Below are 22,323 nucleotides of genomic sequence, written 5' to 3'. Positions count from 1 at the left end.
CTTTGTAAAGCAATTACACTTACTTTTGTGTGTGTGTTGTGCTGGGAAGGTGTGTGTGTGTGTGTGTGTGTGTGTGTGTGTGTGTGTGTGTGTGTGTGTCACATGCCACTGCCCATGACAACCTTCAAGAAACTGTTGTCTCTTTCTAGTCTATGGGTCTCAGGGATCAAACTCAGGATTAGGTACAGAAAGCTTTACCTGCTGAGCAATCATGCCAGCCTCTGTTTATTTTTCTATGTAAATTTTAGACCTATCTTTCCAAGATTAAAAAACAGAAACAAAAACCTTGTTGGTAATTTTATTTAGTTAATGTTAATTTGTAGATTAACTCTGGAAGAAGTAGCTTGTTTAATGAGTCGGGCAATACATCTAAGGTCATGTTATGTCAGGTCACCATCCAAGTTCTATTTTAATCGTTATTTTCTGCAGACCTAACGTGCTTCTCCCAGAGTCAATCTCTAATACAGCTCTTTCCTCTTTACCAGTGAAGTATTTTTTTTCCATCATGTCCTTACATCTGTTCCTAAAAACTATTCACTCATATGAAATCATCAAATTGAGTAACTTACCATCATCAGATTGGTTGTAATTTTAAAATTTTATGATCAATTCTTCTATAATAGGGACAATTTTATTTACTGTTTTCCAATATTTATCTCTCTTTTTGGAAAATTTTGCCTAACATCCTAAGAATAACACAAAGTTACCAAGCCTAAAACCATGGTCATTCCTGTTCCATCAGAAGCTGTATCTTAATGAATGGACTCTTGGTTTTAAGTCACAGTGACTAACTTGTACAAGCTTAGAAAGAATAAGGTGGGTTTATCTCATAAATACAAAGTCTTACAAAATTCAAAGCTGTAGAAACCACAGGACTGTTCTCTCTCCCTGTCTTACCTTTCCCATTTTCTAATGTGTGTGTCCTTTTTTTTTTTCTTGGCTAGTCGTAGGGGGTTGGTCTGGTGCTGCTTGTATTCAAATGATAAATTCTGTACCCTAAGATCTGGTTGCTCCAAGACAAGCAAGTCCTCACATATACCAACCTTTGTTGTGGAAGTCTTGACCCCCACATTATCCATGACTGGTTAATAAAGATGACTATAGCTTATAGGTGGGCAAAAGAGAGGTATGACGGGCTTCGGATCCCGGGATTGGGCTCTCAGGCCCGGACCATGAGGGAGAGAAGGGAGGAGGAGGAAAGAGGAAGTCGCCATGGGATAGGTGGATCATGAGGACCCGCATGTGGAGTAGGAACAACCCAAGGGGAACATGGCAAGTGATACCTCAGTGTTATTGACAGGGAAGTAGACAAAATAGCATAGGGGGCTGATATCTGCCCAGCTCTTGTGGTTTTAAGTTCATTATAAATATAAAAGGGTTTTTGTCTTTTATTTGGGAGCTATAAGTTCTACGTAGGTTTAAAAAAACACACAAAATAATATTTGGCGCAACAGCTAACTTCCCTTGAACCTGGCTATATATTGGAGTTCGATCACAGCTCCTAACCTGGTTGCTACAGTTTCAACCACTAACTGGCATTTACCGTCAGTGCAGAAAGCAAGGGTTCTCGCTGTTGAGTTCAACCAAATGGTGTTGAAATGAGGTTCACAGTACAAGCGGGCTGTGGTAGGAAGCAGCTACCTAGCTTTACTTGACTTGCTCATGTCTTTCAAAAGGCAAGTTCAACAACAGTGTGACAAATGCTCGTACGGAAATAAACACGCAATTCAGGAAGCTACAGACCATTTGGTTGTGGCTTTGAGTGAAGCATGTAAGTTTCCTGAGGATCCTCTATCTTAACCAGAATTCTCTGGAGGCAGAACCTGAGAAGGGGATTTCAATATGTCCCCACACCCAAGCACTTCACACCCAAGAGAACAGATCTGCCTCTGGGTGCAGGTTAGACATTGTCTCCTTCCTTAGTAACTGATCCAGCTGGTCAGGTCAATTGCCTGGCTATAGGACCAACCCTCAGGAGAATGAATTCACCTAACACCAATGAAGAGGTGGGAGAAATAGTTACACCTTCACCCTAGACAATGTACTTTTCTTTCCCTGAGCCCCCGCCTCCAGCGTTGCTTACAGAACTGAAGCCATACAGCTTCCTAAGTTGACCCACCTTTCTGAATTACTCAGAAACAGCTAACTTTTCCTTTTCTTCTTTCTGTTTTCTATGTATTTCCCCTCATCCCTCTAAAGCCCTCCCTGCTACCCTTTTACTATATGGTGGCTTCTGTCCTGGCTGCTTGCTCAACTTCCATGCCTAGCTCTAAACGGCATGCTTTTCAGTCTCATTCCCCATCTCCCTTCCCTAGGCAGCTGCCAAGACTGACACAACTCCTGCCTCAGGGGTTTTCTCTTAAATTCTAATAAAATTGTCCTCAAGCTTCCTTTTGAGAGGCTGGTCTTATGTTCTTTTACTACTGAAACTACAATCTTCTGGGTGCTCTGAATTCCTTAATAACACAGAGGGACTCTGATAGGATTCTCCTAAATGTTCAATGACACATGCATGCCACTTCCAGATGAAGTACTCTTAAGGAACAACTAAAAATGGAGAGAAATAAGCAGAACAAAGGGCTGAGCAAGGTTGTAAATGTAAAGTCCATGCAGAGCCTGATACACAAGGATCCTCTGCACAATCACCTCCTGTGTTAGTCAGTGTTCTCTGGAGCCACAGAACTTATAGAATGCCTCTATATACACAGAACTTATAGAATGCCTCTATATACAAAGGGAATTTATTGTAATGACTAACAGTCTGCAGTCCAACTAACCCAACAATGGGCAGCTGTGAGTGGGAAGTCCAGAGTCTCAGCAGTTGCTCAGTCCCTCAAGGCCAGATGTTTCAGCTGGTCTCCTGAAGAAGCTGGAATCCTGAAGAAGTTCCAACAGATGTGCTTCTTCCTTCTCCCAATGTCCTTCTGTAGGCCTCTGGCAGAAGTATGATCCATATTAAAGGTATGTGTCACCATGCCTGATCCTTGAACTTGCTTTGTCCCAGGCTAGACTTGAACTCAAAAGATCTGCCTGCTCCAGTCTCCTGAGATTAAAGGCATGCACTACCTTGCCTGGGCCTAAGCTTTCCATGGCCACTATGCCTCAAGATCTTCACATCAAGATCCGAGTCAGAAGCCTATGTCTTCTAGCCTCAAGAGCGGGATCATAGGCATGCCCTCCATTTCTGGATTGTGGTTCCTTCCAGAGGTAGTCACACCTGCTCTTAAGATAACAGGATGAACTTGGCAATCTTATAGCAGTCAGCCATTGAAAGAATGCCACTCAACAACTGAAGGCTATTTCTTTTTGTCACTTTTAGCAGTTGGCAAACACGGTTGCTGAGGGAGGTGGGTGGAGGGATATATAGAGACCCATAGCATTAGCTGCATTCTCCATTATTATGTTCTCTGTCAGAATAGTGAAAGCAAGGTTATCACGGTGTCAAAACACATCTAAGGAGTTGGGGATTTAGCTCAGTGGTAGAGCACTTGCCTAGCAAGTGCAAGGCCCTGGGTTTGGTCCTCAGCTCTGGGAAAAAAAAAAAAAAAACAAAACAAAGCAAAACACACATCTGAAAATTATGTGACGAGAGAGAGGGGGGGCACTCAATACCCCACCCCCATTTATACTTCCTGTTAATTATGTTAATAATTAACTCCCACATAAACGTGTGGGAGTTTGTGTTTGTGCATGGTGGTACTGTTGTGGTTGTTGCTTTACTTCTGTTTTGAGACAGTCTCATTCCATACCTCTGACTGGACTCCAAGTCATGGCAAACCTCCTTCTTCAGCCTTCTGAGTGCTGAGGTGACAAGCATGAGCCACCACGAGATAAACATGTACCAAGTGCTCAGTGAAATGCTGATGCCAAGAAGTGCTTGCTGACAGGAGCCTGATATGGACGTCTTCTGAGAGGCTCTACCAGAGCTCTACTGGTACAGATTAAGATGCTTGTAGCTAGCCATCAGACTGAACATGGGTCCCAATTGAGCAGTTAGAGAAAAGACTGAAAGAGATGAAGGGGTTTGCAACCCCATAGGATGAACAACAATATCAACCAACCAGACACCCGCCCCAGACCTCCCAGGGACTAAACCACCAACCAAAGAGTACACATGGAGGGACCCATGGCTCCAGCTGCATATGTAGCAGAGGATGGTATTGTCTGGCATCCATAGAAGGAGAAACCCTTGGTTCTGTGAAGGCTCTTTTCCCCAGTGTCGGGGAATGCCAAGGTGTTGAGGTGGGTGTGGGTGGGTGGGAGGAGGAGTATCCTCATAGACGCAAGGGGAGGAAGGATGAGAGAGGGGGAAACTGGGAAAGGGGATAACATTCGAAAAGTAAATACATAATCTATCCAAAAAAAGTGGGAAAAAAAGAATCAAATGCAAAATAGTGGTTTTATCCTCAGTCAGATATATTTTAGCAAGAAGGAAGATGCACATCTATGGCTCAGGGAAAGATCAGCCATTGAGCTGAGTGTCTAATACAGAGGATTTTGGAGGAAAGGCTTTCAGCTCTAGGGAAATGCTCACACTATAGCTTGAGCGATTGTGCTTAATACCATCACTCGGTGAATAGGGTTTGAAAAAACTCCCACTCAACATTGGTTCTCCCATAAGTTCTGCACCATCATTTCCCCAGCACATCTTGTGGGTAAGACAGATTATAGGTAGAGAGTTTTGTGGCTGGCTTGGTGTCTAGCTTTCTTTTTCACTGGTCTGAGGAGTACCTTCTCATGCCAGAAACTAGAACAGCAGTTCTCAGCCTGAGGGTCAAATACCCTTCTCTCCCTGGTCACATAGCTGATATACTGCATATTGGATATTTGCATTACAATTCATAACAGTAGCACGATTACAGTTATGAAGCAGCAACTTATGGTCGGGGATCACCACAGCATGCATTAAGAACTGTATTAAAAGGTTGCAGCATTAGGAAGGTTGAGAACCACTGCACTAAAACATAGGGGTGAAGGCTCCATGCAGGTACTCTCTTGATCTCTCTACATCCAATAAGTTGTGCAGATATTGTCCTCAGCAATATTTGGTTTAAATTAAGGCTCACATCATGAAAGGGAGCCCATGCCCTACACTGCCTGGATAGTCCTGAGATGTTGGGGAGAACCAAACACACACAGCTGAATAAGGAAGAAAGAAAGAAAAAAAGAAAGAAAGAAAGGAAGGAAGGAAGGAAGGAAGGAAGGAAGGAAGGAAGGAAGGAAGAAAACAGGGATATTAAGTGATTTCTAATAATATTCTACTATACTCAGATTGGTGCCTTGTCCAGGTGTCATCAGAGAGACTTCCACTGGCAACAGATGGGAGCGGGTGCAGAGACACACAGGCAGACTATACACCACAGAGAGAGTCTAAATTTGAGGTCTCCATTGGGTCCCTCCTCTGGGAAATAGGGGAATCCAACAGAAAGGGGGAGGAAAGATTGTATGAGTCAAAGTGGACAGAGGACAGGAGGAGAACATGGACTACCAAGTCAACTAAGCAGGGCTCACATGGACTCACAGAGACTAAAGTGGCCAGCACGAGGCCTGCATGGATCTGCACCAGGTCCTCTTGTGTATGTTATGACTGTTCGCTTAGTGTTTTTGTGGGACTCCTAACAGTGGAGGTGTGTATATCTCTGACTCTCTTGTCTGCTCTTAGGACTCTTTTCCTCCTATTGGATTACCTTGTCCAGCCTTGATATGAAAGCTTTTGCCTTGTCTTATCGTATTTTATTTTGTCTTGTTTGTCTCTTGGTGATCTGGTGGTGGTTGTTGTTGTTTTTCTGAAGGGAAACGGAGAGGGAAGTGTACCTGGAGGTTCGCTAGAGAAGGTAAGGAAAGAGCTGGGAGGCGTGGAGGGAGGAGAAATTGTGGTTGGAATGTATTGTATGAGAGAATTTAAGAAAAAGAGAGAGAGAGAGAGAGAGAGAGAGAGAGAGAGAGAGAGAGGAAGGAAGGAAAGAAGGAAGAAAGAAAGAAAGGAAGAAAGAAAGAGAGAGAGAGAGAGAGAGAGAGAGAGGGAAAAGATGGGAGGGAAGGAGGGAGGGAAGGGAAGGGAAGGAAAGGAAGGGAAGGAAGGAAGGAAGGAAAGAAGGAAAGAAAGAAGGAAAGAAAGAACTCCCACTGATGCCAAGAGGAGTAGAAAGAGATCACAATGGCAAATTGTTCTGAGTAGCACAAAGACTAAAAGAAATATCAATTATATTGTGTTGCTATGTAGCAGGTTTTATTATGCAAGGATGGGGAGGGAAAGGCCACTTTCATTTTTCTGGTACAAATGGGTATTGTTCTGTAAACCCATGCAGGATTGGACACACTGCCAGAGAACAAGTACACAAAGTTGTTATGGAAACTAGAATGCTTCCATGCAGATGTTTACAGAGAATTTTCAGGACCACCTCACATTCAACAAAATCGACTTCCTTTGCTTTTCTGTATACCAGTGCACCCTAGTGATGCCTGTATTCTGATGGGTTCTTTGAGCAGCTTCTCTTGCGTGGTAAATTCAGGAGTAAGGGAATGGCAATTACAACACAAAGTGTCACTTTTGTGGAGGATCTTTGCTGTGCTGTCAGAAGCCTGCTCACACATGCCTAGGCCGTTGTCAAATGCTCTGGCTTCTGTAATCTGAGAACCAAGTGGCTACCGTGATTGTGTTGGGAGAAACATTTCCTCCAACAGAGCCCCTGTCTGGGCTGTCCCATACTGGGATACCAGCCTTGGATGTGTCTCTCTATGCTCTTTCAAGTCGCTGTGGAGAATAGATAGTGACAGCTGCCTCTGACCATCAATTTTGTCCTCAATTGTGAATTGGAAAATTTTCCAGCTATCTTTAAAAACAGAGGTTTTGCTTGTCTTGCTTTTGAGAAGATAACCGCACGATGAGGATTTTCATAGCTTTCGAAGGATCTTTTGAGGCATTCGATGTTGCAGCACATACATCGGTGGGAGCCATCAAGCAGATGGTAAAGGTATGTGTTTGCTCCAAGGTCACTAAGATGTATTTGAGTTTAGTTATGCCTTACAGTTGAAGATCTGCATAGGATAAAGATTTGATTGGGTACATTTTTTAACACAAGGAACAAAGGTTTCAGAAAATATCACTATTTGTTTGCAAACTAGGTTGATAAGAATATGGTATATTTAGGCACCTTAGATAAAAAACCAAACTTAGCCAGTAAGTTCTTGATGGAGGGCAGGGGAGCGGTTACTAAGTTTTTTTTTCTTTAGTGAATTCATGGGTTGTGCCTGGATCAGATAGCTTACTGCAATTGTTCATAAAAGAACAAAAATATAACACTAACTTTAGCACCTGCAAAAGTGTGTCAGTTGTCTGACAAATACCTTGTTTGATAAGCAAAAGTCATGAAGTTGCTAAGGATTTTCGAGATAATGAAGACATCAGTGAACCTGTGGGTTTTGATTTTATTTGGTATCCAGAGAAAACTGGAGCTCAGAGAGGGCATCTTACCTCAGACCACACTGCCAGAATAAGAAACAGTCATGAAATATTTAATTTAGATGTGGTCAATCTCATTTACTAAGGAATATATCTTTTTCTTTTGTTTTGTTTTGTTGAGATGAGGTCTCATTATTTAGCTCTGGCATAGACCAGACTGGCCTGAAACTCATAGTGCCTGCCTCTGCCTTCTAAATGCTGGGGTTAATGACATCTGTCACCAAGCCCAGCTTTATTGAAAATTTCCTCAGGATGGTTAGTATTTGGTAGATTATTCCAATCTAGATCTTGCACAGGAGACAATGCCTAATATATGTCATGGATCTATGTGGAAGTAAGATAAAACCAATGGACTCCTCAGAATGTTTTTAAATGCATAAAATATACAAGATTAAAAGAGAACCACAGGCTCTTTTCTGAGCTGGTAGCGCTCCTGCAGACATGGTGAACGTTCCTAAGACCCGCCGGACATTCTGCAAGAAATGTGGGAAGCACCAACCCCACAAGGTGACGCAGTACAAGAAGGGCAAGGATTCTTTGTATGCCCAGGGAAAGCGGCGTTATGACAGGAAACAGAGTGGCTACGGAGGGCAGACTAAGCCCATTTTCCGCAAAAAGGCTAAAACTACAAAGAAGATTGTGCTGAGACTGGAGTGCGTTGAGCCCAACTGCAGATCTAAGAGGATGCTGGCTATTAAGAGATGCAAGCATTTTGAACTAGGAGGTGACAAGAAGAGAAAGGGCCAAGTGATCCAGTTCTAAGCTGATTTTGTTATGAAGACAATAAAATCTTGACCTTTCAAAAAAAAAAAAAAAAGAGAACCACAGGGGCATGGTGGTAAGTGCTCATACTCCTAGCACTATGGACTCTAAAGCATGAGGGATAGGAAATTTGGGCCAGCCTAGGCTACAGAGTAAGAGTCTCTCTCTCTCTCTCTCTCTCTCTCTCTCTCTCTCTCTCTCTCTCTCTCTCTCTCAAAAAAAAAAGTGTATTGGCTTTAAATATAATCTTCAAGTTATAAAAATAAAATTTATGATATAGAGTGACATAGGGTATGGGGCTTTATTAATATTTGCTAATAGGTTCTAACAACCACTTAACAACTAGTATACCTTTGAATTAGTGATAAGTATACATGATATTCTGAAATATCTGTAACAACAGTAACATAAAATGAAAGTAAATGTAATTTGAATTGGCAACAGACATAGCTGCAGATAATGACCTAATTAAACAGAATTAAAGAGGGAAAAATCTCAATTTCACTTAGAGTTAACAAAAATAAATTTGTAGGGACTGGGGAGATAGTTTAGTGTTAAGCAATGGCTATTCTTTCAAAGAACCTGGGTTCACTTCCCAATACTCAGATGAGAGCTGTAAAACCAGGGTCTCCAATGCCCCCTTCTAGCATCTCCAGGTTCCAAGCACATATGTGTTAGACAGACATGTAAGCAAAGCACTCACACACATAAAATGCAAATAATACTTTTTTTAAAAAATGGAGGTGTAGGGTTTTTTTCTCCCCAGCTAAAATCTATTTATAAGTTTATGGTATTAATAGGAACAAAATAAAGAATTCTATCCAATTTCTTCTCTGTGTTCTAAAACAAGTATAATGCCATACAGGAAGGGAGGAAGAAAGAAGAGAGAAAGGGGGAGGGGAACATTGTACTGGTCTGCTAATAAAGACACAGACTGTTTTCTTAAGATGTCATTGCTCTTTAAGGATTATTTCCACATTCCTCTTTCTGAAGACAAACAAGGCAGGTGGTATCTTGAGCTGACATATGCTGGAGCTGCCCTAAAGAATAACTGGAGTCTGTCAGATGTTGGAATATCTTTCTGTTCAACGCTCAAATGCTTTGTTAAGGTAAGACAGAGTAATGTTTGTCCAAAGATGGCTCTCTTACTTGGAGGGAAGTCATGAATAGTTCAACTAAGTGATTTCATAACAGAAAAAGCTTTTCATAGGCTGGTGTGGTTGATGCAGATCTACAATCCCAGCTCTTGTGAGGCAGAGACAGGTCAGTCTTAGGCTGTATGGCAAGATCCTACCAAAAAAGAATACCATAAATAGCACTTTCTCTTCTCTTTTAATTTTTAGATTTACTTATTTTATTCTATGTGTGTGAACGCAGAAAAGGATGTTGGTGCTAGAGATGGAGGTGATTGTGGGATGCTGGATGTGGGTTCTGAGACTCAAACTCAGGTCATCTGTAAGAAGTGCGTTCTATTAACCTCAGAGCCATCTGTCCCACCCCCCAAAGATTTATTTTTAATTATAGGTATGCGTGTGTATGCATATGAGAGCAGTTACCAGCAGAGGTCCAAGCCATTGGATTCCCTAAGAGCCGGAGTTAGAGACAGTTGTCAGCTGCCTGGCATGAGCACTGAGAACCTAATCTAAGTCACATACAGGAGTAGTACACACTCTTAACCACTGATCCATCTCTCCAGCCTTCCTCTTCCTGTGGTCTCTCCGATGTACACATGGTCTTATGCAGGCTGTAAAGAGCAGTACGATGCAGATGCCCTATTCCTGGTCCCTGCCATTCCTCCTCTTGCTTGCCTCATCCCTTGCCATGTGCCGCATCCTGTCATCACAGGACTCGCCATAGACCAGAAAGCTTAAGGGCTGGCTCTGAAATATCCGTACAGAATGGAGCAGATGAGGTCACTTCCTCGGTCGTAAGGATTAGGGGCAGTGGTGTGATGAAGAGGAAATTCTAAGTAATAATGAGAATGATGGGGAAGCATCTGGGCTGGCTAGTTTTATGTTGACTTGACACACGGTAGAATTATGTGGAAAGAGGGATCCTCAAATGAGAAAATGACCCTGTCAGACTAGCCTGTGGGCATGCTTTGTTCTACACTTGGGTTGGGTTATATCCCCCAGTGACGGACCGTGATGTGGAAGCATCAGTTGAAATAAACTCTTTACTCCACAAGTTGCTTTTGGCCATTGCGTTTTATCACAACAATAGAAACCCTAAGACAGTGTCTTATCTGAGTTCAAACAAAGTGGCCATCTGAACTAGATATATGTGCAGGAGAAATGTCTCTTCCATTTTCGGGGGGAGATGGGTGTCCTTAACTACTGGTGCATAACTTGGGATCCTGGACTCAGCTTTCTTCACTAAGCACTTTATAGAACCCTAACCCTAAGGTATACAAGCTGTGTACTTTGTGGTTTCCTGGACTCAATATCTCTAATTTGCAATTAATTTTTAATGGAACAAGTGACCCAACTAAGAGCTGCTGCTTATGCTAGGTACCTTATGCTCTTTTTAACCACTATAACCGTGAGCTGTCATCCCTTTTAAACATGACACATATTTCCTCATGTCCATCATTAAAAATGTTATGAGATTTGAAATTAACTCTTAATATGTTTGTCTTCATAAAAACACTCTCCCATATTAACTATTAGAGATGTATAAACACTAATTCCTGACTCCATTTATATAATTTTAATGTTCTCTGAGCATTTGTTATTTGTGTATTCTTTATATTTTTGAGGAATGTTTAAGTACCAAAAACTGAGGTTACAGTGACTATGATTTCTCTAATTCTATTCCTCTAATACTCAGAAAATACTTTAAAAGCAAACCAGATTATATATTTCTTTTCTTTTTTTAACAGTGTCTTGCTATGTACCCCCGGCTGGGCTCAAGCTTTTTATTCGCGGTGTTAGGATTACAGGAGTGCACCACCACATCCAGTACCTTTCTCAAACAGCTTCTCTGTATGTCTTTACATGATTTCCATACTATATTCAAGCACTGTAGGGCCACAGAGATCAACTCCTTACAATCTCTAAGTTCTGTCTAAGGACAGCGATGGGGGTCTAGGTTTTATTTATTTATTTATTTATTTATTTATTTATTTATTTAATGTGTGTGGTACTTTGCTTTCATGTATATCTGTGCATTATATTGTGTCAGAGGCCCCTGGAGGCCAGAATAATGTGTCAAATCATCTGGATTTACAGATGGTTTTGAACTGCCATGTGGGTGCTGGGACCCATAACTCAAACCTGGGTCCCCTGTAAGACCAGCTAGTGCCCTGAACCACCAAGCCCTCTCCAGCCCCAAGGTTTGTTGGTTTGTTTTCGTTTAATTGTTGGCTTGCTTAGAGACAGTGTCATTAAGTTCAGTTCTAACTTTTGAGCTCACTGGAGGGATTTAATGGCCTGGATATATAGAATGCATTACGAGTGCTTTTATTTAACCAAGACCCACCTTAATCTTCATTATTTAGAACAAACTTTATATATTTTTGACTAGTTAATATATTCCCTTGGTTCTCAATTCGAAAGATACAAAAGGATATTGTGAATCCCAGTGTTCAAAAATAAGACCACTATCACGATTTAAAGCCAAATTTGAAGCAAGCTTTATTTAGTTAAATACTGGGCAGGAGGTTAGATCTCTGGCCACGTCCATCTCTGTGTCCCCAGAAAATGGCCACGGATCACACTTTGCAGAGACTTAAAAAGGCAACTCTGCAAGGCCACCATATTTCCCATCAGGTCCAATGAGGGGCAAGCATCAGTCCCGATGTATCTTTGTACCTCCCACCTGCATCCAATCAGAGACAAGAGTCCCTCCTGCTGAATTTCCTGCCCACACACCTCCACCCTCATGAGATCAGGCACATCTGGTGCAGGTGCAAATGGGTCAAACAAGCTTGTTTAGGGAAGTGAAAACATAAATAGCCTCCAGCATGTAACTCAGTTCTCACAACACATGGCTCCCAGTTCCCTCCCGAAAGCCAGTCTATATTCACAGCTACACAGAGAGAAACATTTCCTAAGTACCGCCAACCATCCATCCATCCAAGAGCTGCAAGCTTTGCACCGAACTCTAATCTTTTTCATGGGGTTCAAGCAAGGAGTAGACTTTAGTGGCAAAAATGGTTTATCTGAGAGAACCGAGACAGAGCACGGGCATCAACCGTGATGCTGATCAACTCAGGGTTTCATTAGAAACTCACACTTTATGGAAGTTTACAGGTTTTACTCTTCTTCATTCTGTCCACTGGAGTCACATCTAGAGTTTGTTATCACAAATGTTAAGAAAGGAAATGGTGTCTTTAATCTGAAGAAAAAGAATTACTTAACTGTTGCTTCCTATTTCGATTAGATGGTTAAACAGGCTATTTCTAAAACCCACAGTGTTTACTATATGTATGTGGTAGCGTCTGAAAATGAACGTATGATAATAAAAACTCTCCACTGAAAAAAGATCCCAAGCCCTAAAGAATGCAGACATGCATTTGCTCTATGCCGGGTGGGTAACCAGAGGCTGCTTTGCAAACACATTGTGGCTTTAGTGCATCAAATACAAATATGAGGAACATCCTTGTTCTGCAACATTTAATTAGGCTGCTGTGTGCAAGTTAGCTCTGTCTTCTGAGAATCTAGGAAAGCCATTTAACTTACTTTAGCAAAAGTTAGAAATGTGACAAAAGTCAGAAACTCTTGTTGAATTCCAAAGCTTAATAAATAAGTAGTTTTCCTTTTAAAACATATCCAAATAGAGAGGCAGAGGAAGGTGGCTCTCTATAAGTTCAAGGACAGCTGGTTTACAGAGCAAATTCCTGGATAGCCAGAACTACACAAAGAAACCCTGCCTTGATGAAGAAAACAAACAAACAAACAAACTAAAAGAAAGAAAGAAAGAAAGAAAACCACACAACAACAAAAGGAAATGTACATGTAGATATATATCATGAAGTAAAACCAAGGTAGCTGCTCCCCAGTATTCTTTGTTTTTTCTCTTTCTACAATACTGTCCTTAGTTACAAGCAGCAGAAACAAACTACAGAAAATTAAAACAGAAAGAAACCTATTCAAAGCCTATTGGGTAGTTGTCAATCATGTGAGGAAGACTAGAAAGTCAGGATCTGCAGTTACATAGCTGGAAATGGCACCTAAATCTGGTCATAGAACAAGTTCTGAGAGGCCACCCTCTGGCTTTGAACATTTTTTAAAATTTTTTAATATTTATTTTTGTTTTTATTTACGTGTATGTGTGTGGAAATGCCCTGAAGAAAATGAAAAGGGCACTAGATCCCCTGTGCTGCAGGTCTAGATGGTTGTAAGCTGCCATGTGGGTGCTGGGAACTGCACTCAGGCTCTCTGCAAAAGTAGCAAGTGCTCTTAACAGTTGTGCATGTGCACAGCCATCACTTACACCACAGAGCAGCCACCGAACAGGCTGGCAGCCTGTCAGCAGGCCAGGGTGCTTCCGAACCACCATTACTTGGATAATCACAAGGTCCGCCGTTACTTTTTTGTTTCTAATGTTTTTTTTAACAAAATGAAATACAATAATAAAACAAAACCACCATACCAAAATTAGACAAAACAGACCCATAGTAAAATAAAAGAAAGAGCTTCAGGAGAAGGCACAAGAATCAGAGACACACTGTTTTTCACATTCAGAAGTCCCATAAAAGTACTAAACTGAAAACTATAATGAATATGCAGAGGAACTGGGACAGGCCTGTGTAGGCCCTGTGGTTGCTGCTTCAGTCTCTGAGTTCAGATGAACTCTGTTCAGGTGGCTTAGAGAGCCTTGCTCTGCTGGCATCCTCTGTCTCCACCATTCCCTCTAGCTCCTCTTTTGTGGGATTCTTTGAACTCTCAGGGAAGGGATTTGACAGTAATGTCTCATTTAAAGCTATGTGTTTTAAGCTCTCTCTCTCTCTCTCTCTCTCTCTCTCTCTCTCTCTCTCTCTCTGTGTGTGTGTGTGTGTGTGTGTGTGTGTGTGTGTGTGTGTGTGTGTGTGATAATTTCTAGCTGTAGATCTCTGTATTTTTTTTTCCTGTCTGCTGCAAGAGACAGCATCTCTGAGCTGGTTGAATACCCATGAATGTAACAGAATGTCCTTAGGAGTCACTTTAGTGTTACTGTTTTTTAAGACTAGTAGTATCTGGTTTTACCCTAGATTTCTGGGTTATCTAGACTCTGGTTCTTGGTTACCCTAGCAATGTACGCATATGTTCTAACTGGTAGAATGGCAAGTCAGATCAGACATTGGTTGGTTGCTCCCAGTGTTTGTTGCCATGACTTGGCGTGTTTTGAAGGTGGACAGAGTGCAGATCCATGGTTTTGTGTTTGAACTGGTGTTTACTCTTCTCTTCTGGTAGCAGAGTACATTTCTGTGTCCTAGACACAGGGCCAGAACGAAATTACGGAAATAATTGGGTTGACCACATTCCAAGTACATCTTTTTCTGGACAGTTGCTGTCCACAAAGGGAAGTTTGTTTGATTTCTCAAGTGGACCAGTCCATTAATGAAACCAGACATCGCTTCCTGCTTTGTTCACTCCAGGTCAGACCGAGAAGGTTCCTGCTTCTTTGGTTTCTGCAAAGTTTGTGAGGCAGAATGATAGCAGAATTCAGATCCACATCAACCTCCATTTGTGTTGTCTGCTTTTAATAAAAAATATTCTGCATCTCATTGCTAATGTGCACATATTATTTCTAGTGTGTTTACATCTACTTTCTGAAGACAAAGAAAGGAACTGTGATCCTGAAATAGAATACATTTGTTTGGACTGAAAAATTAAACCTTTGAGTTTGTGGTCCACCATAGCATACTGGTTTGTTTGTGGGTTTTTTTCCCAAGGGGGAAAAAATGGAATCTTCGGTTGTTGTTTTGTTGTTAGAGATTTCTTATTTGTGTATTTATTTACTTGTTTGATTGTTTGCAAACCTGGATGTCAGTGATTGATCCCAGAGCCTCTTCTATACCGAGCAACCAAGCTCTTTATTGCGAAGTTCCACCCCAAGTGAATTATCTGGGTTTTTTTTTTAGTTTCCATAAAAGAGAAAAATAAATCATGTTTGGAAACATACAGGATTAGATCTTGTCAGAGGTGCTCATTGGTTTGGGTGTTTGTTGTTTGGGGAAATTGAAAGACCAGCTGCTGTCCAGTGTGTAGTCCACTGTCTCTTGTAAGAAGAGGTCGTGTGCATCATACTTTTAAAAAACATTTTACTGATTCTTTATGGATCTCACATCATGCACCCCAGTCCCATTCATCTCCCCTCTCATATTCATCCTCCACCCTTGCAACCTCTCCCTCAAAAGTAAACAAAAAATAAAGATAACAAAACAAACAAAAAACATCTGCAGTGTGTCACAATGTGTCCAAACATCTTTACTTGCAAATGTTCACTGCAGTGGGTCATTGATCTGTTTGGAAGCCTCTGACTTCCCCTTCACCGTCAATACTGGATCCTCATTGGGACTCCACTGGGATATCCTGTTGTTGCCCTGTGTCATGGAGATGCTGCAGTTTTGGATTTGCTGGGCTGACCCCTTCATGTGCTCCAACAGTTCACAGATGGGGTAGAGGTTGGGGTGGGCCAATTCGGAGCCCTGGATCTGGACCTAAGCGGTAGCTGAGCTGGTCAATCTGCCAGCTCTCATGCACCCACACCATCAGGGCAAGCCTTCTAGCACTGCCTCTGCTAGTTCACCCAAGCGTCACAGCCAGCAAGGGGTGGGGCCAGCTCTCATGCTCTCAAGTCCTCGAGACCTCTTGTCTGCTGCAGGTGGTGAGGGAGGAGAAGAGCATTTCTCCCACGCTCTGTTCCCCTGAATGCTGCAGCCAGCTAGAGGAGGGGCCAGCTTTCCTGTGTGCCACAGACAGTGAGGGGCTAGGCCAATGCTGCACAGCCCTGGGATATCAACTTGGCCCCAGGTAGCAGGACAGACTAGGAACGTCATTCGCGTGGCCATTGAGGGTAACATGGGCCATGGACATCAACAGAAACCCCTGCATCTGCAAGGCCATGGACCACAACATGGCCCTCGGTGGTATCGCAAGCTGGGACGTGACCATGGCCTCAGGTGGCAGCAAAGACTATTCCAGGCTGCTGACATCATGCTGTTCCTCACCTCCCTCACATTTCCAGTTCTTCCTCTCTTCATAATGCTCAAACCATTCCACTTCTCTTTTTCTCCCATCTCTCCACAGCCGTGGGTGCTTTCTGCCTGCCCATGCCACCTGCCATGTGGTAGCAGGTGGACCTCTGGAAAATTTTAATCTTATATATGTCCAACCATGATTTATTTATGGTTTTATTTATCTAACAGCATCTGTCTTAGTTAGGGTTTTCATTGCTGTGAAGAGACACCATGACCAAAACAACTCTTATAAAAGACATTTAATTATTGGGGCTGGCTTACAGTTCCAGAGGTTCAGTCCATTATCATCATGGCAGAAAGCATGGCAGCATCCAGGCAGACATGGAGCTAGAGAAGGAGCTGAGAGTTCTACATCTTGACCCAAAGGCAGAAGACTTTCTCTTTTGTGCTGGGTAGAACTTGAGCATAGGAACTCAAAGCTCACCTCCACAATGACATATATCCTCCAATAAGGCCATACATACTCCAACATTGCCACATTTCCTAATAGTGTTATTCCCTGGGCCAAGCATATCCAAAACACCACAGCACCTGACATACTTGGGCATAGCTAAACAACCTGTCTTGTTCAGAATGCTTGGGGAGGAGGATATCGTGTATGAAGGCAGAACGATGCCTTCGCTTACAGACACCCTCTCTTTAAAAAATATTTATGTATTTGAGTGTGTGCACATGTGAGTACACACATGCACACATGCTATAGTGTGCATGTGGAGGTCAGTAGACAGTTGAAGGGAGTTGGTTTTCTCCTTCCATCACGTGTGTCCCAGGTATTGAACTCAGGTCATTAGAGTTCGTGGTAAGTGTGTCTATCCATAGACCCATCCTGGGGCCCATAGATATTATCTTCCAGAGAGATGCCTATTCTGTGATGCATTCTGTCTTATCATTAAGTTAACGGGTACTATTAGTTGACATCTGCAGGGGCAGCAGGCTATCTCTGCTACTGCAAGAGGCAAAAAAGTAGCTTGGTTCAACATGACTGAGTAGCCAGTGTTGGTTGAAAGTTCAAGAGTTCGAACCTGAGTAGTTTACTTTAGGCATCTTTTAAGCGCACCACAGCTTAGTGAAATTTTTTTCTGGTGACAAATAACTCAATCCTATGTGTACAAGAAAAAGTCATAACTCCACTTGAACTCCTTGTAAAAATACATGTGATGGCTTCCATAAAGATGGGTTCTCTAGATGGACTACATGTGACACTGTCCATAGAGATTCTCTATCTAGACTCTCTAGATTGATAAGCTTGTGATAAGGATCATTAAGTGTGGTCTCAGCCACATAGATAGCACAAAGTCTCAGCCACATAGATAGCATTTAACATTCAATAGTTCTCTTACTGCTTATCCATAAGCACAAGGGCTGCTGTGCCTCCCACAGGCATGTGCATGCGCCTTTCCCCACACAATCAAGGACAGAACTCTCTCCTGCCACCACACCTCAAGCTACTAAAAGAAAACAAAGTTTATCAAATGGTGGACATGTGGTTACAATAGCACAATTGAAACTATTTCTCCCTGCATTAGAAATGAGCCTAGGATGTCATCTGTGTCCATTGATAAAAAACTAGGAAACAAAGTTCAAGTGCCAAAAAAAAAAAAAAAAAAAAAAAAGCAGGGGGAGGGGATAGCAGATTTGAAGGCATTTCCAAAAACTTAAGAATCTAGCTTCACAGATAACAAAGTTTTCCAGTCACTTCTGATTTTCTTCTATGCTACCAGCTATTTTGCCACCCTCCCTTGTTATTACTTGCTGCAGAGTCTGTATGTATGCACAGACTCGAGACCTTTTTCTTTATCATCAGAGGATAATTAATATTCTGGCCTGCTCTTAATCCTACTTATCTATTGTTATTATAAAGTAGTTTGCTGTTGAGATCAACTCAGTTAATGGGTAAGACCGACTTATGCCTCTGCGGTTTTGTTTACATGTTATGTTTATTTGCATTTCGCTTGTCATTTGTTTGCATTTATTGATAAATTTAGAGAGAGCTAAAGAGAATCCAGGGATTCCAAAGAAATAACAGACTGCTATTGGGTGAATTATAATTTTTCTTTCTCCTCCACTATCTTCTTTAAAAAAAAAAAGTATATGGGGTTAGAGAGATAGCTCAGTGGTTAAGAGCACTGACTGCTCTTCCAGAGGTCCTGAGTTCAATTCCCAGCAACCATGTGGTGGCCCACAACCATTTGCAATGGGAATCGATGTCCTCTGCTGGTGTGTCTAAAGAGTGTACTCATATACATAAAATAAATAAATCTAAGAACTGTATGCAATGTAGCTGCTTGTATTATGCATGCAAATTATGCACCCCCAAAACTGTTTGCATGAGAAGGTCCACACGTACCTTCTGGGACCTTGCCCCAGCTTGGTTCTGATTGGTAAATAAAGATGCCAGCAGCCAATGGCTGGAAAGGACAAGCAGAAGTGGGGTTTTAGGATTTACCGGCTTTGGGACTAGAAGAAGAAGGAGATCCACTATGCCGTGGAGAAAGGGGAGACACAGAGCCTGCCATGGAGTGGAGTAGCAAGAAGAGTGGTCCAGAAAATGTGACCCAGATGGCTGACTAATTAGCGTTAAGAGCAGCCACGATGGAACATAGGAATTTGTAAGTAATAATTCCGAATTATCAGTGGGAGGTAGATTCTAGCAGCATGGAGGTTAGGAAGTCGCTCAGCTATTGTGCTGCCCAAGGCACATTAAAATATAAACAACACTGAGAGTGTGTGTGTGTGTGTGTGTGTGTGTGTGTGTGTGTGTGTGTGTGTGTGTGTGTGTTTCATTTGAGAACATCAACCACTTGAAGTGGAAAGTAACCCACTCTGGGATTTATGAATTAAAAAAAATTTGTCATGTATGTGTCTCTACACACACCACCACCACCACCACCACCACCACATATGTCTGGGGTCCACAGAGACTAGAAAAAGCCATCGGTGACCCCGAACTGGATTTACAGGTATTCGTGAGCTGCCTGATATGTTGATATGTGTTCTGGGAGATGAACTTGGGTCCTCTGGAAAAGCAGCAAGTGCTCTTAAACACTGGACCGTTTTTCCCAGTCCCTCTCCATTGCCTTTTAATTACATTGTATGGTAATTTCTGCCTGACTATAAATCTTTCTGGGATAAATTTGGCAGATACTTACCTGAGGGAGCCAAGGGGAAACATGAGTACGCTTGCTGAGTGAGATTATTACCACCTATGCTCAGAACACTTAGCCCACTGTGTGCAGCTTGCTAGGCTGGCTTCATGTGTAACAGAAGAAACCTTGCACTTGTTCAACTGGTTTGTATCAGTGAACATGGGCCCTCAATCAAAACACTGGAAAGTCATGTTTCATCAGTAACACCATTCCTCTAAGAACTTCTGAGAGGTGTATATTATATTATGACAGTGATATCAGAGGAATGGACTTAACATACTATAAGTCTGGAGCAGAAACAGGCTCCAGAAGAACCCAAGAAGAATTTGGTTTGGGGTTGGCTTTTTCTTGTGAGACAGTAATGCAGAAAACTTTCTATGCAGATAAAGCTGGTGTTGAACTCCTGATCCTCCTGCCTCTACCTCCTGATCTCTTAAATCCTATAACTACAGGCAAGAAGTGGTAAGTGGCTGAGTTGCCTGAAGTTTCATGAAGTACTTGGAACCCAGGTATCCACTTCTAAGAAAGCCTCTGTGGTGGAGACATTCTGGGGCAGTGCCATGCACTGGCATGTGCCCAGCCAACAGCAGGCCACTGAAGAAAAATGTTAGCAGCCCTGCAACCAGGGAACAGGAAGTGTAACCAGTTTCACTTCTCCCTGCCCTCTTCCTGGGCTTGGTTGGTTCAACTGTTGCTGAGGGAGGATTAACATTCCCCAAACTTAACGTTTTTACTTCTGATCCCTCAATTCTACTTGCTTTCCTATTTGAACTCTAAAATAAAGGGAATAAAGAAAACTTTAAAAAAAAACCATATTTGGTATTTCCATTGTACGGTATTGGTATTTGGAATTCGGTGTTATAGCAAGCGTAAATATAAGTGTTTTGTGTTCTGTAAGAAAGCAGAGCACACAGAGGAGGAAGAACACACGGAGTAAGAAAACTGTTCCTCATGTTCTCAGTTGGATCCAACCCCCAGAGAGAACCTCACAAGAAGAACTTTTTTTAAATTAGCCAACGGTTAAAAGCCTCTCTCCACATTAAGCACAGAATAGTGGAGGAATGTTCTCTGCACAGTTTCCTCTGTAAGCACATGATACAAGCTAGCAGCCCCCGCTTCTGTATCTGGGTCTGTAGAATAAATGCCAGAGCCCTGAGTCGTCATCCCTTGGCTCAAAGCAGGGGCCGTGTTATGTCCTCAGGATGGGGAGTGAAACAAAGCCGCAGAAGAACAGTGGCTTTATTTTTCCCCTCTTTGCACACACGCCATGGGAGTAGAAATGCCCAGAGTCCAGTCCCTCACAACCTTCAGACAGTGAGTGTCCCCTTTGCTCTCCTGCAGAAAGAAGACAAGCCCACTCTCTATGTGTTCAATGCTGTGACCCAGGAGACCATGGCCATCAAGGAGAACATGTCTATCCTGGATAGGAAGGTGTCTGACCTGAGAATGCTGGTAACTCTGAGCTGTGGCTTCCCTGTGAGTGTCTACTGTCTCCGGACACCAGCGGGACTGGAGATGTATGACTGCAACACCCTCAAGGATTACCAGACGGATATCGGTACTGCCCGCCACATTTCACGTCAGCTGCTACCCCAGGACCAGGGCTCTTTTATACCAGCTTTTGCAGCTTTTCCAGAGGAGACGGAAACCTAGGTTTTTATGTTCAGATTCTTGGGTTTATTTATTTACCCTAAAATAGGTAATACATCCTGTGATTTAACTATCTGAAGTATAAAATGATGTATAGTGATAACTTTCCCGGGCCTCCTGGCCCCCTGAACACTCCATCTCCTACATACAGGAAACCCCAGTTGCTATCAAGATTTAAAATCACAAATTTCATCACACCAAGTGAAACCTCAGGAGGGACACTGAGGGTGTACATTATTGATACTTGGCTCTTTCATTGAGTCTGTAGAATAAGAAATGAAGGTCTCGCAATTCTGCTTATTTTTATTTGCGTGTATATATGTGTGTGTGTGTGTGTGTGTGTGTGTGCACATGCGCGCACACACACACACACACACACACACACACACACACACACACGCACACACACACCCCTTTAGAGGCCAGAAGAGGGAGTCAGATCCCCTAGAATGGAGTTACAATATGAGCTGCTTGACATGACTGCTGGGAACTGAGCTCCAGGGTCTTTGTGAGAGCAGCTCCCATGCTCTGAACTGGGAAGCTGCCTCCAGTTCTGCTCTGCTACTTCTTAAAGCAACATTTTGCTAATATCATCAGGCTGGAAGGACAAAACTCAAGGAACACCACCTTTGTCTTCTAAAGGTCATTTCCGTAGAAGGTCGGATGTTCTTTCTTAACACGGTGGCAGCATTGTAATACAGTGTTCAGGAGCTTGCTCTGTATAATCTCATTCCAAAATGTAGCCAATCATATTAAAGCAACCCCTTTAACAGCAGTGCTGTGCAAGATGAAAAGCTGCCTTAGCCGCCTGGAATTTGCCCAACAAAAAGACGACAAATTCTCTTTCAGTACCATGCGTTCAGGTTACGTCTTCTGTGGCCAAATGTAAACAAGGAAAAGCACTAGATTTGTCTTGCCTGTGCTAGAAAGTGACTCAGATCTTGAATAATTACTGGAAGGTGAAGGAGTCCTTGCTAGAGATCAGACCACCTCGGGATGTGAGGGCGTTGTAACATTTGTTGCAAAGGATCTGAGTTTTCCACACAGACACACAGGGCTCTGTAGGCATGCTTGAGTTAACTAGCCTGGCTTCCGGGGACTGCTGAATCTACACTTGC

General features: G+C 42.5%; 1 protein-coding gene and 1 pseudogene across 4 annotated transcripts in view; both read left to right on the top strand.

The window, feature by feature from the left end:
• The first annotated feature begins 6,688 nt into the window (after positions 1-6,688).
• Ankub1 (ankyrin repeat and ubiquitin domain containing 1) overlaps positions 6,689-22,323 on the top strand; it is a 38,633-nt gene continuing 22,998 nt past the window's right edge. For 2 of the 4 annotated variants that reach the window (NR_197350.1, NR_197349.1), the window contains 3 exon segments: positions 6,689-6,974; positions 9,218-9,333; positions 20,897-21,113. Coding sequence is in view for 2 of the 4 variants with exons in the window: in NM_001433280.1 (NP_001420209.1) it covers positions 6,885-6,974; positions 9,190-9,333; positions 20,897-21,113 (451 nt within the window). In the remaining 2 variants the exon portion in view is untranslated. 4 annotated transcript variants of the gene reach the window in all.
• Rpl36al-ps1 (ribosomal protein L36A, pseudogene 1) lies at positions 7,869-8,264 on the top strand (annotated as a pseudogene).

This window comes from Rattus norvegicus, chromosome 2, assembly GCF_021556685.1.
Source record: "Rattus norvegicus strain SHRSP/BbbUtx chromosome 2, alternate assembly SHRSP_T2T, whole genome shotgun sequence".
NCBI classification, from domain to species: Eukaryota; Metazoa; Chordata; class Mammalia; order Rodentia; family Muridae; genus Rattus; species Rattus norvegicus.
The sequence above is the reverse complement of the archived record's forward strand: the minus strand, read 5'-3'. Positions and strand labels throughout refer to the sequence as shown.